This window comes from Castor canadensis, chromosome 1 (assembly GCF_047511655.1).
Source record: "Castor canadensis chromosome 1, mCasCan1.hap1v2, whole genome shotgun sequence".
NCBI lineage: Eukaryota > Metazoa > Chordata > Mammalia > Rodentia > Castoridae > Castor > Castor canadensis.
In genome coordinates, this window is record NC_133386.1 from 114,705,945 (window position 1) to 114,720,803 (window position 14,859).

Below are 14,859 nucleotides of genomic sequence, written 5' to 3' on the forward strand. Positions count from 1 at the left end.
AATTTCTAACAGTCCTTAATATTTTGGTGCGCATTATAAACTTCACAGACAGGAGTATGGCCTGGCACGTAGCATGTCTCAAACCTACATAATCTCTCCTTCCTTTTCTTAAATAACCGTGAGTAATGACTTAGATTGAGGATAGCTGGGAATTGCTGCTGAAAGCAATGAGAGCTAATCAAAATTAAAAAATTGACACGATTAAATATTTTAGAATAACGAGCATGATACTGATGTGCAAAACGGATTAGAAACAGCACTTTATAGATAGCAGGTAAATTATCAACTTAAATACGTATTATACTTACAACGTACCTGCTACATTTAAGACATTTAGAAAAGCCAGGTGTGGTGGTAATGCCTGTAATCTCAGCTAGTCAGGAGGTGGAGACTGACTGGGAGGACTGTGGCTTGAGACAACCTGTGGCAAAAAAGTTAGGGAGATCCATCTCAACGGACAAGCTGAGCACGGTGGTGTATGTCCCAGCTGCATATCCCAGCTATGCAGGAGGATCACTGGCTGAGGCGGCCAGTCCTGGGCAAAAACTTGAGACTCTATCTGGAAAAATAACTAAAGCAAGAAGAGCTGGAGGCATGGCTCAAGTGCTAAAGCACCAGCCTAGCAAGTAAGGAGCCCTGAGTTTAAACCAAAGTACCACTATCACCACCAACAAAAAGCAGTAACGGGGATTAATAGGATCAAGAAGAGATGTGATTTGTTTCAGGTTGCACTGTGTGTAAGCGGGGACAGAAAGAACCGAAAGTTCAGAAATAAGAATGAAAACCAGGAAGACAGATGGTCCCCGACTTATGGTGGCTTGACTTAAGACTTTTTGACTTTATGATAGTGTGAAAGAACTATTCACCAAATTTTGATCTTTTCCCCAGTAGGGACAGGCTATATAATAATCTCTCGAGGCTGGGCAGTGACTTACAATTCTAATCTAGCCATGTGATCACTGTTGACTTATCATGCAATGCATTTGCTGGAATGTAATTCCATCATAAATCAAGGAGCATTTTTTAAAACATTGTAAGTTTCTGTTATAAATATTGAGAGCTGATTTATTTTCAATAGACCAAACACCACTTCAAACAAATCTGTAAAACCCCTGTAAAAACTGTAAGAGGAAACACAACTCAACTCAAAATGTTTTGAAACAACTGTAAGTAAAATAACAACTTTTACATATATGTACCTGGAGTTTAAGTTGCCACATGAGCTTCATTAGAACCTCAAGACCCTACAGCTGAAAAGCATTTTGGACTGACCACTCTTTTAACTAAAGAGCAATATGATGGGAGATAGCAAACCAGGCCGGCTCTTTTATAAAGTGCCTAAAAATAACAGAAAAAAAGAAAAAAAAGATCTATTCTGGAAAAGTTAGAACCTCTGGCAAATCTTTACATTGTGGTGTCTTTAAAAATCAACATTTATTCTACCTGTATTGAGCACCTATTATGTGACAAGCATAATGCATGTTTATAATTTTAAAAATAAGCGCTATGAAAATTGTCAGAATCAAAATAGTCACTTATGTCAAACCTTGACGTGGAGCCAGAAGGCCATGGTGAGGGAGTCTTCGTGCATATTTGCCTGGTAATAAGAACTGTAACAAAGGACTGCCAAAACAAAAGCCGGGCACAAAGGCCTCTGGAATGTTACACAAAAAAAATACTTCCATGAGGATGCCTACCTAGCAGCCACGTATTCAGGCTTAGACTGACGGCACTCTGTTATTGATCCTTGTGGTTAAGGACTACTGTTTCAAAATAACTTAGGTAACTTTCCTCATTTTAATTTTAAAAACCTTTGCCTTCCTTTGTCTCTCTGATTGTGCCTATGGACTTGTCAACCACTGTCTCCTTTCTGGTTAAACTCTTTTCATAAGGAAACCTTTTTCTTCACCATTTATTTTAGGTTGACAACACAAATATTAATTAATTTGGGTAAAAGTTTGTCTTCTCCAGTAAAGGGCAGAATTCAAGAACACCACATAATAGAAAGAGAATGTATCAAAGTTGCACTTTTTAATGAAACACTAAAAAGCTAGCACAGCTAGTAAGATTTGGCATCCTCAAAACAGAGAAGTTGGAAAACATCTTGGACCACAATCTGTTTACTTTCTAATCCATTTCTTCTTTTACTACAATATATTATAATTGTTTCCTATGCTATTATTTCCTCTTGGTTTGATGGCAACATTCACTTTCCTTCATTCCAGCCCGTACTTTTTTTTAATCTTATGTTCATTTTCTAGACTTGTAACATCAGTTTGAAATGGATGAACATGAACAGGTGGACATGAAAGGAATGCTAGGAATATTTCTGTATAGCTATCCTTAACTAGCAAAAACATTTTGACTTCCTTATTATGCTTGTCTCTTCTCTTCAAGAAAATCAGTGATAAAAGCAGAACAGAACTGCCTGGAACTGAGGGGGGGAGGGTGGAGAGGGTAGGAAGGGGGCAAGGGGGAGAAATGACCCAAACAATATATGCACATAAGAATAAATGAATAAAAAAATGGATGAATATGTAAATAGTATTCATGGATAAACTTTCACTAAAATACTTGAGTTGGAATAAGGTAAAGCACAAGACAGCACATCATTTCTCAATACAGCCCGTTGCTTCAGTAAGTAAGGTTTTACTGCAACACAGCCACAGTCATTCATTATGTACTGCCTATGACTGCTTTCATAACATAATGGTAAAATTATGTAGGTTTAGAACGTCTTCATCCACAGAACTTAAAATATTTACTGTCTCGCTGTTTAGAGAAAACAAACCAAACCAAAAGAAAAATCCCAACAGGTCTCAGTTTAGGGAAAGTCAGACAACTCAACATACATATTAAGAATCGTAAATGTCCATGCTTCAGAACGTAGACCAACTGAAACATGTCTTTCGGATATAAAAGCAGTAGGCTTCTTTCAGCTACAGTGACTTCTTGCTAACTAATGCCATTTGGATTTGTGAGTCTACTGTTGCCATAGCTTCTGAGATTTAAGGAGAAAAGGATTATGTGTGTCATCAATGATAGGTATCATACCATCTGAGAAATTTTATGAAAAAATTACTTTGAGGAGAAAATATAGTCATAAATAAAGTATATTCCAAAGCATGAGAAGTTTAGTTTGTCTAGATTCTAAAACATGGACATTTATGACTCTTAATATGTATACCAAGTTATTCAAGACACATTATCTAGTTCAATTAACACGCAAATTTAAGTATACTTCGATACTAAAATATAGTATGAACTACATTCCAAAACAGAATTTGCAAAAATATCTTCTAACATCACTGTACTGGACCCATTTTTTAATTGAGATCAAAGAAAATCAGCTCAAATATTAGCATTCCATTAGAGTTCAATTAAATTTCCCTCCTCTAGGAGTACCACATGCTTCTTTTACAACACCCCTTTCCTGTGCAGCTAATAGCCAAGTAAAAATTCATCGTAAAATCTGGCCTAATCTTACTAGTACCCTACTCCTACGACTTGTGTATATAATCACACCTTTAGCATCTTTGCAATTACAGGATACCTACCACTCTGCTAACTGTTGCCACATTAATCTTCCTAACACAAGGCTCAGATTAAATCATCACGATTTAAAGAAAAAGTCTATAAATTACTAGCTTGGAATTCAAGGCTCCCTGCTAGTTGGTTCTCACCTCGCAATTCCATCTTATCTTCCACTCATCTTTCACACATCTTACTGTATCTGTGTGAAACCTGAGAGTTTTCTGGGACAGAAAACCACCAGGATTAGAGCTTCCAGAGTTGGGAGGGGTCCCAAGAGAGGGTGCCCAATTCCTAAATTGTGACGGGGAGGGGACTTCATTCCGTATCTCCCAACCCACGTCTTTAACGACCTAAACCCCACTCATCTTCCAAAAGCATTAAAAGCAGTTACAGACTTTTCCGAGTAAGTGATTCCCAAACTGCCACTTTCCTTTCTGCCTGGCACACAAAGATCACACTCTACGTTGGGCCATTTGCTAGCGCTCCGCTTCTCTCGTCCCTCTACGCCCTAGCGCATCGGCAGACGGACTTACCTTGGCCATTTCGGGAGGAGCGGACAGACGCACACTCGTTGCCGTGTGAAGGATTCCCGCGGAAGGAGAAACCACACTGCTGGTGACCCACGCTGCGGCACTGCCCGCTACTTCCGGCGACCCTCCCGCCGCCCCGGCCGAGGCCCGCGGTCCCGGGTCCACGCAGGGGTCTCCACACCCGCCAGGGCTGTTAGGGGACGGCCGCGCGAAGTCCGGGCTCAGGGGCGGGGGCGAGGACGCGGACAAGCGCCCGAAGACCAACTCAGGGCGGCGGGGCCCCGTGGGAACGGGGGCACCACCGCGAGCTGTGGCCCGAAACGAGTGAATGTGGAGGGGCTGCCGGGGCCGAAACCCTCCGTACCGGTCGCCGCCGCCGCCCCGGTCCTCGCTGCCGACACCGCCCTCGCCACCGCCCACGTCCTCACCGCCGCCGCCGCCCCGGTCCTCGCTGCAGACACCGCCCTCGCCACCGCCCACGTCCTCGCCGCCGTCCTCTCCTACGACGCCCCGGTCCTCACCGACGCTACCGCCGCCACCACCATCCTGGCCGCCCCGGTCCTCACCAACATTCCTGTCCTCGACGCAGACGCCGCCCTCGCGTACGCCACCGCCGCCCCGGTCCTCGACGCAGACGCCGCTCCCGTCCTCACCGCCGCCGCCCCGTCCTCGCTACCACCGCCGCCGTCCTCGCCGCCCCCGTCCCCGCCGCCGTCCTCGCCACCGCCGCCCTGGTCCTCACCGCCACAGTCCTCGCCGCCGTCCTCTCCTACGACGTCCCGGTCCTCGCCGACGCTACCGCCGCCACCACCATCCTCGCCGCCCCGGTCCTTACCGCCATCCTTGTCCTCGCCGTCCTCGCTGCAGACGCCGCCCTCGCCGCTGACGCCGTCCTCGACGCAGACGCCGTCCTCGCCGCTGACGCCGTCCTCGCCGCTGACGCCGCCCTCGACGCAGACGCCGTCCTCGCCGCTGACGCCGCCCTCGACGCAGACGCCGTCCTCGCCGCTGACGCCGTCCTCGACGCAGACGCCGTCCTCGTCGACGTCGACACCGCTCCCGTCCTTGCCGCCGCCGCCTCCCCGGTCCTCGCTGCCACCGCCCCCGTCCTCACCGCCGCCGTCCTCGCCGACGCTACCGCTGCCACCACCATCCTCGCCGCCCCCGTCCTCACCGCCATCCCTGTCCTCGCCGTCCTCGACGCAGACGCCGCCGTCCTCGCTGCCCCGGTCCTCACCGCCATCCCTGTCCTCGCCGACGTCGACACCGCTCCCGACCTCGCCGCAGATGCCGCTGCCGTCCCGGTCCTCGCTCCCTACACCGCCCTCGCCACCGCCCACGTCCTCACCGCCGCCGTCCTCGCCGTCGACGCCGCCCTCGACGCAGACGCCGTCCTCGTCCCGGTCCTCGCCGCCGCCGCCGCCGTCGCCCACCTGACTGTTCACGCCGGCGAGATGGCGGCGGCGGAAGCCGCAGATGAGCCTTGTACCTGCGGCCTCCAGGCCGAAGAGGTCGCTCCCAGCGCTTCCATGCACGGAGGGTCCCGGCCGCGGATGCGCACGCGTCTCAGGTACGTCACGCGAGACGTCCTTGGGTTGGCTGGGCCCGTATGTGGGGGACCACTGGGGCCAACTTGAGGTGGGGGCGGGCTCCTGAGCTGGAGTAGGCGGGGCCTTTCATTCGGGTGATGGGCTCGTTGATTGATTGACAGATCTGTCTCCCGAAGCCTTCTTACTGCCCCCAGAAGACACAGGCTTCGTTCTTCCTTTGATGGTGGCTTAGTTCTCGTGAACGTTGCGTTTGAGCACAGGGCACTGGTCTTTTCCTCTTTTTGTTCTCAGCGCTACGACAGTGCAGGACTCTCAGTAGGCTTAGTTAATATGTCTGCCGCCTTGTTTAGAAAGAGCATATTATTTTAACTCATCTGACATGCTTTTAAAACAGTGACTAAAGGTTATACTTCGTTCACAGTTCTTTAGTGTAGTAAGAATAGACATGTTCCAATAGATCTGACTCAACTGCCAACAGAAAAATCGTTCCTGGTGGGAAGCATACGTAGTAGTTTGACAGTGAAGATAATCAGATATTAGGATTTGCTTATCTCATGGGCCCATGACAGGAAACATGTCACCAGTCACACTTCGGAGCTGTAGAGAAATTCAGTCTGTATCTGTTGCTCTTTTGCTCCAATGTGTTATTCTCTAACGGATGAAATGGAACATGTGGTATCTTTAGGGGCCAAACAGCACAGCCAAGTATGTATTTTATCAAGTAATACTGAAATGGATCAGGGAAACCACAACATTAGCTTAAGGAGTTAGGAAAATTCTAGAGTGGGGTGTGATACCCAGCCTGCTGTACAAGAACCTGCCTGCCCTACTGTCAGTCAGGTGAAACATTTTTTTCCAAGCTTTCTTCTCTTACTCCCAGTTAGTGTTTTGGTATCTAGCAATCTGATTAGAGTTAACAGCTGCTCTTGTTCGTACCCATTTCTTTATTGCTGAAACTGATACTGGTGATTACAATGGGTGGTACTGTGCTATGAAAGCCAGTTTGTCCCAGATACACTTTACTGTTTTTAGTGTATTTATTGGCCTATTGCTTTATGAGCGCTTTTAGTGTTCTTTACAGCAACCATGTGTAGCTAAAAAATGAATTTGCAGTTTTCCAATCCAAATATACTCTTGTGACTCTTAAGTAAGGAATACAGGATTTTGTTCCATGGTGACTATTTAGTCAGTCATACCTAAAGTAAAACTCTAAAGCATAAAATTTATAACTTGAGCATTTAAGTAAAAAACATCTTAATAGTCTATTGGTTTTATTTTCCTATAAAAGCATTTTTGGTCTGTATTCAACCCTTCCTTTCCAGAAAATTACTTCCAGTTCCTGGATTTATCTTTACATGAATTTTTATAAGGCTTAATGGATTCAAAATGTATACAAGTAATAGATAAAGAGTTTGAAAAATTGATACCTATGGAGCATTTATAAAAGCTTGGAGAGTGTCAAGATACAGAGTATTCTAGCCAGTACTTTCAAAACAGAAGAGTATTGAGAAAATCGTAGAATAAATATTGTAATATAGTTAGTATTTAGACAATTTCAGAGCACAAGTTCAGATCACTAAGCACAATAAAATTGGATCGTCAAAAAGTTATAAGTATATTATTACAGACCTATAAAATATTGACATGTGAGATTGCAAATTGAGATCATAATAACTCCCTCTTCTTTTCCATAATAAAATTGACCTGTTTTCATAATTAATAAAGGTATATCATCAAAAGGTCCAGAAAATAGTGCAAAAATCAATCAATTGACTCTCAGTTATTATTAAACAAGCTATCTGTAGTGGCAATTTCAAACAGTGAATCATCGTGTGGGGTTTCTAATAAGCCTGGATATTAACCCCAGCTCTACTTTAGCCAAGAAACATTGGATGCATTGTTTAACTTTTTAAGCTAAAGTTTTCTAGTCTCCAAAGTTACAGATAATAGTAAGTACTTTATAGGATACCGTAGTGATATAAGATGGATATATATATATATATATATGTATATACACACACCTGTATATATTATGAACACCTTCAGAAGTTAATGAGTTGCCTTATTCATAGTCTAGTCTTTTATATCTATTAATATAGGTACTATGTCTTATATGTTTTTATATTAGTAAGGTCTAAATATTTGAAGATGTGAATTTATGCTTTTATATTTTAAATAGGTTTCTTAGGTTCTGCTTTTTACTGAATCTGACAGAATAATTACCATTATTTTTTAAACTGGTATATTTAAGTAATTCATATTTAAAATGATTATATTATTATTAGTTCAAGTGATTAAAATGTAAGTATCTTGCGAGTTGTTTCTCTTTGTTACATTTTTTCTTTCTTTTTTTCACTGCCTTTTCTTGAATTGAAGCACAATTTCATGGTTCTATTTTTCTCCTCAATAGACTTCTAATTTCTCCTCTTTAAAAAAAATTCTTTAGTGATACTCTTACAGTGTACAATATACATTTAAAGTTAATCTGGATCTACCTTCCAGTAACATTATACTGCTTCATATGCAGTATGTAGCGTCTACAACAGAATATTCCCGATACTCCCCACATACTGCTTACGCTATTATTGTCATACATTTTACTTTTACACAGGCTAAGTACTTTTAGAACCATTGTGTGTAAGAAATAAATAAATTTTATCTCATTTTCATTCATTCCAGTTTCTATCCTCTTCATTTCTTTTTGTACATCTGATCCAAGTTTCTCATTGATATCAAATGTATTACATCTAAAATATCTTTCCATACTTCTTAGAGAGTGTGTCTAGTAACAATCTCCTTCAGTTTTTGTTTGCCTAGGGAAATTTTTATTTTTCTTTCATTTTTTTACTACATTTAAGAGTCTAGGTTAATGCCTCCCCATTTAGCTCCCACTCCCAGGACTTTAGAAAATCTATTTTAGTATTTTTGTTGTTTATTTGTTTTTGTTTTTTACTTTTCAATTCAAGATATTCTGACAAACTCAAATGTTTGAAATACCGTATGAGTATTTATTCTGCTTGGTGCTCTGTGACACTTTTGAATCTGTGGCTTCAAGTCTGTCACTAATTTTGCAAAATTATTTCTTCAAATATGCTTTTGCCCTATTTTCACTTTCTTCTCCTTTGGGACTTCAGTTGTACATATGTAACTATTTGAAAATTTCCCTTACTATTTATTGATTGTTCTGTTCTTTTTTCACCCTTTTGTTGTTGTTTGTTTCAGCTCACTTAACTTCCACTACCTGTCTTCATGCTCACTGATTCTTTCTTTGACTGTGTTGACTCTACTTATGAGCCTGTTGGAAGCTTTGTATCTACTGTTGCCTATTTGTTTCTTCTAGTGTCTGTGTCTTTTTAATTAGAGTTTCTTATCTCTGTCCAATTAATCTGATATGACATGCTGTCTTACATTGGAAAGTTGATAACTTAATCATAATTATTTTAAAATCTCTTTCTGACAATTTCAACATCTGTGTCAAATGCAGGCTGCTTTGATGATGTCTTTGCATCTTCAGTCTATGTATGTTTGTGGTGGAGATATTTGGCTTTTCACATGACATAATTTTTTTGTTGAAAGCCAGGCATATTGTGTAAAACTATAAAGAATGAGGTAAATAATTTTTATGATTAAAAGTGAGCACCTCATTTGTTCAGCTAGATTTTAAGCATGGGATTCATTTCCATCTATTCAGTAGAAGGGTTGAATTTGAGTTTAAGTTTCCTCTGATACCTTGTGAATGCAGCGTGAGATGATTTAACAGAGATTCTTTTCTCTATGTCTGCTTCTTCCATAGCTTTTAATTTCCCTAGGCATTGCCCCTAGTAAGGATTTAACTCCTACAACTCACCCAGCTGTATTGCACTGCTGTTTTTACTCTACCTGTGTTAGCTTGGTGTGGGGGAAAAGAAGACATGTCAATGTTTTTTAAAAGTCTGGGTTTTAAGAGTGTCCAGGACTTCACAGTACTCTGCTTCTTTTCCAGAGCAGAGGAGTCTACTTGGACCTAACAGAAAATTTGTCCCTCCAAAGGAAGGGTGCTTCTTTTCTTGTTTTGTTTTGCTGTTGTTTTTGCCAGTGTCCTATGGCGATAGTTTTCATCTCTCTTCCCCCTGCAGATTAAGCCTTTCCTTCTGTAGTGGATATAGAACAGGTTGGTTTGGGCACAGAGTGGACAGTGATGGTTATTGACTTTCTCAGGTCAGTACTATGAGAAAAACTTTCTTGGGACACCACCCTCTATGTGCAACCTCCAGGCCTTCACATTCTCATGCTAGCCCACACACCTCTCTTCTCTAGCAGCTTGTGAAACCTTCTAGCTGTATCTTCTTGTGTATCTAGCAACATCTGCCATGGGTAAGCAAATGGTCAGGCTCTATTGGTCTCTGCAGGCACCTGTCTCTTCCCGTATTTTGGATTACTTGTTTGCTCTAGTCATTTGGCAGCTCTCTTTCTTTATTAATTCTGATTTTTATAATTCCAGCCTATGACGAGACAGTATTAGTCTAAGTGTCTTACAGACGTTAGTAAATGCAATTCTCACAATAATGATGTACCATTATTATTTTCATTTTACAAGTGGGGAAAGTCCAGTTCAGAGGTGCCAAGTTACTTGTTTCAAGTTAGAGAACTAGAAATAGAAGTCTCCCCTCTGCAAGTTCCCTTCTCCAAAAGCTTAAGCTATCATGCTACCATGTGATACTCAGCTTCCTTTACTGTGACAAATACCTAAGATAATAGAGTTATAAAGAGAAAAGTTTTATTTTGCCTCACAATTTTAAAGGTTTTAGTCCATGGTCAGTTTGCCGTGTTGCTTTGGAGCTATCGCAGCACGTGGCACAAACATTTGGCTGAAGAAAACTGATCTTGGCCACGAAGCAAAAGAAAGGAATAGGAAGTAAGATGGGTCCCACTGTGTCTTTTATAGACATGCCTCCGATAACCCAAAGAACAAATGTTCCCACCTCCTAAAGGTTTCATCATGTCCCAGTGGTGCTAATCTGAGAACCAAGTTTTTAATATATGGGTTTAAGGGAGACATTTTAGATCCAAACTATAGCACACTGCTATGGTAATAAATAACAAGTAGTCAGTCAAACCCATCTATGGTTATTTTATATCCTTTTCCTTGAGACCTGAAAAATATGGTCACCCAACTCCCTACAGCTGATACTTGTTTTTACCCCACTAGAAATAGATAATCACAAGAGAATTTCCACATATATCCCTGCTAATTCAACACATTTGTGTTTTTCTATCTCAGTAGTCACATTCCTTCTTAATGTCTCTCTTGTTGGTTCTTTCTCTGTTCTTCAGATCTCTATACATTGGGGTGTCCCATGTTCCAATCTTGAAATTCTTTTCTTGTTTTCTTTTATGATTTCCACTTCAATTATCCAGTCCCTTTTAACCACAGGCTTGCATATCACCTGCCTACATGGCAATCACCCCTTTTACATGTAGCAGTATTTCAAAGAACAAGCTCCAAACCTAACTGCCAGTTTAGCCCATCGCCAAACCTGTCTTCATCTCTGTAAAGATGAATCTGCATTTCATTGTTCATCATTAAAACCATAGAGTTACTCTTAATTTTTCTTACAGTTTAAATCAATCAATCCATTTGTCTAAAGCATTCTAAATACATTTAGAATCCAAGCCACCATCACCTCTTCTTATGAATGTTGTAATGCTTTTTTGTGGCAGAGTATCCCATGACATACAATATGTCCTTCTTTACCAACAAAAAACATGACTTTTAGCTGATGCATGACTTCTTAAATAAAATCTGTACCTGCTAGGCTTCCTAACATCTAAGTAAGGTCCCATACTAAGTTCTGACCAATGGGGTATAAGCACAAGTGTTATGTGAGCTTTGAAGAAGTGCACTGTGGAGGGGAATGAAACAGCAGAAGCAAGAATATCTCCATATGGGGCAGGACAGGAGATTCTTACAATAAAAAAAATGTGATAAAGCTTCTAACAAGATTGAGGCCCTGAGTTCAATCCCTAGTACCAACTAAATAAATAAATTCTCAAAACCTATCTTTGGTGTTTGTAACTTGAAGAATCATCATATTCATTCCATTTTATTTCTATCAGACAGTACAATTAAAAGCTGATTTAGGGCCAAATTTGAGCATGTACTCTTCTAAGGAGGGAGAAAAGAAAAAAGTAGTGACCTTTTTCATGTTAGCAAACTTAGTTTTCCCTGTGTGTCAGGGTCATTGTCCATATTTTATGAATGAGATACAATCCAGGCTCAGGAGGTCTCTCAAAATGGTGCTAAAGTGGCAGGGTAGGTTGACCCTCAGTGACTGCCAGTGAGTTTGCTGATTTGCATAGTACATTAGTATAGTGTAGAGTACATTGAATTCATTCTAATTCACCATGTGGTTTTGTCCAGTCGAAATGCGTGTTCCATCGATACATCAGGACTCTTTGGTAAAGAAACCACTATATGTGGGGAAGCAGCTCTGGACTGTGATGTAAAGGATTTTCCTGGTTCATTCTGACTCTATAACAAAGCAGTATAAGCTGGGTAAGTGGTGAACAACAGAAACTTACTTCTTACAGGTCTGGAGGCTAGGAAGTCCAAAATCAAAGGTGTTGGCAGATCTTGGAAACTTTTCTTTTGCTTATCTTTTCATTTTTTTAATTTGCTTTTTATTTCATTTTACTTTTAATTTAATTTATCATTATTATAATTACTAAAACAGTTTTACAAATTAATGGTATTCATGTGACATTTCCATACATACATATATTTGCCTTTTCCTATAAAGGCACTCATGAGGGCTCCACTCTTTTATCTAATCACCAAAGGTCTCACTTAGTACTAACACATTGGTGTATGGACTTATACATACCATTTGAGTTCTGAGAAGAAACAAACATTCAGATTATAGGAAGAAAGTTTAAGAAGATGTAATTCCCTCACTTAGACTCTCCTTCCGTTTCCTTCTCAGGAATATGACATAAAGGCTTTCCTGAATATTGGAAGCAAATACTTGAATATATAAAATATTGATATGTTTGAAATAAGTTACTGTATATTAACATAGCCTACAAATGATTGCTTTAGTACTTGGTGTTTACAATAAGTATTCAAAGTACGTTTTGGTTTGTTTTCTTATATTGTAATCCTATGGGCTCAATTATAAAGGGTTATAAGACAATCTCAGGAAAGAATTGACAGCACCTTTTTCTGATAAGAATGCTTGGTATGGATCATGTCTTCATGGAATGACAAGATCATGATGGGCCATTGTACAGGTTTTCTTGGGGAGCACACTTTTGAGATGGTCCAGACCCTTTGCCTGACTTAGCCTTCAATTGTTAGCAAATACAGTGAGCATTATGAGTTGCCATTTGCAAGTAAACACATGGAGCAGCAGTTCACTCCAGAATATGGTTTCAGCTTTAATTTGCACAGAAGTCAATGTGCTGTCCAAGTTTCAAAGAAGTTCAGCTTTGTCTCTTTTATAATAAAACTTGTTTTATATTTGAATTTCATCAACCTTGCCTGGACTTGAAAAAAATGGCAGCAGAATCAAATTCTCTGTGTCTAGTTTATATCATCTGTGTGAATTTAAAAATTTTTTTATTAGTATATGTTTGTTGTACAGGAGGGATTCATAGTGACAATTCCAAATATCGTACATTGGTTAGATCACCCCCACGGTCTCTTCCCCTCAGCCTCCTCCCCACCACACTTAAAGCAATTGCAAGAGGTTTCTTTGTTCTATTTCCTATAGGTATATGAAATCTGTCTACCACATACACTTACCTTAATTTCCTTCATTCACCCTCCCCCCCCAAGTACCCCCATACATACATATACACTGTACTTACCTTATAGTCCCAACTTCCGTTATTAGTATTTAAGTCAGTGTTCCGTAGGGTTTCTCAATGTGTCCCACTGTGAGTATACTTTACTTTGGTCTGTTCAGTCACTTCCACTGCTCTCCCTTACCCTTTTATCTCCAACCCCTCCCCCCATTCTTCAATAGTTTTAAAATACAAATCCTTATATCCTCTGTTTACACAGATGTTATGTTTTACAATATTGTCAACGTTCTGTCATTCTCTTTCCCTTTCCCTCCTTCCCCAAGTTCCATAAAGTAGTTTCACTGTTACAAACGTTCTACGTATGAGTTTATATATGATCAAGTTTGTTTTTGCATATGTATTTTATCTGTTGGAAGTATCTTCCATGTATGAGAGAAAATATGTGGCCTTTGTGTTTCTGAGCCTGGCTTATATCACTTAACATGATGTCCTCCAATTACATCCATTTACTTTCCAACAACGTGTCATTATTCCTTATGGCTAATATATACCAGGGTTCCTTGATCCATTCATCAGTTGTACGGCATGTAGGTTGTTTTCATAGCTTGGCTATTGTGAGTAGTGCTGTGATGAATTACTCCACTCTGATATATAGGTATCTCTACTGTATCCTGACTTATGTTCTTTTGGGTAGGTGCCTAGGAGCTGTATATGGATAATATGGTAGTTCTATCTTTAGTTTTTTGAGAAATCACCATACTGCTTTCTATAATGGTTGTACCAATTTGCATTCCTACCAGCAGTGTACAGGGGTTCCTGTTTTGCAACATCCTAACCAGAATTTGTTATCACTATTGTCCTCCTTGAATATGGCTATTCTAACTGGGGTGAGATGAAATCCTAGTGTAGTTTTGATTTGCTTCTCTTTTATAGCCAGGGAAGTTGAACAGTTCTTCATATATTTACTGGCCACTTGTACCTCTTCCTTTGAAGAAATGTTTAAATCATTTCTTCACTGGAGTGTTGATTAGTTGGGGATTGGGTCTTCTGAGTTCCCTGTAGATTCTGGATTTTAGTCCCTTATCAGATGAATAGCTGACAGAGGGAGAGCGTGGGGTCAGGGGGGAGAAATGACCCAAGCCTTGTATGCACATATGAATAATAAAACAATAAAAAAACTGAGATGGGGTTCACAGGAGTACTTGGGAAAGAAGTTATTAATTTAACTTGAAACATACTAAGTGAAGTGTTTATGGAATATCCATGTAGAGATTTTTTGCCACTGACAACGTGCATAACACTTTAATTTTATCATTATTTTGGTTGGTTTCTTAAACATTAATTAAATGTACATTTAAAATACATGTGTACATTTAAGAAATGTGACATATTGAAGAAGTCCTCTGCAAACATAATCCCTTTTAAATGTATTTTCCTATTTTATTTCATTCATAAATAAA

At 40.6% G+C, this 14,859-nt stretch overlaps 2 protein-coding genes across 10 annotated transcripts in view; one reads left to right on the top strand and one right to left on the bottom strand.

The window, feature by feature from the left end:
• LOC141422477 (neutral amino acid uniporter 4-like) overlaps positions 1 to 14,859 on the bottom strand; it is a 449,783-nt gene that overhangs the window by 35,485 nt on the left and 399,439 nt on the right. The window contains exon 1 of one of the 5 annotated variants that reach the window (XM_074070219.1): positions 4,807 to 4,963. The exons of 1 other annotated variant lie outside the window; for it this stretch is intronic. The gene's annotated coding sequence lies outside the window, so the exon portion shown is untranslated. Of the gene's footprint in view, positions 1 to 315; positions 1,324 to 4,067; positions 4,195 to 4,630; positions 4,711 to 4,806; positions 4,964 to 14,859 lie in introns of those variants that run through there. 3 more of the 5 variants (XM_074072191.1, XM_074071573.1, XM_074070931.1) reach the window with 3 other exon arrangements.
• The window catches only part of LOC141421463 (deuterosome assembly protein 1), a 409,755-nt gene continuing 400,308 nt past the window's right edge, over positions 5,413 to 14,859 (top strand). For 2 of the 5 annotated variants that reach the window (XR_012446504.1, XM_074068427.1), the window contains exon 1: positions 5,416 to 5,634. Coding sequence is in view for 4 of the 5 variants with exons in the window: in XM_074068427.1 (XP_073924528.1) it covers positions 5,519 to 5,634 (116 nt within the window). In the remaining variant the exon portion in view is untranslated. Of the gene's footprint in view, positions 5,635 to 14,859 lie in introns of all 5 variants that reach the window. The other 3 variants (XM_074069522.1, XM_074067271.1, XM_074068942.1) reach the window with 3 other exon arrangements.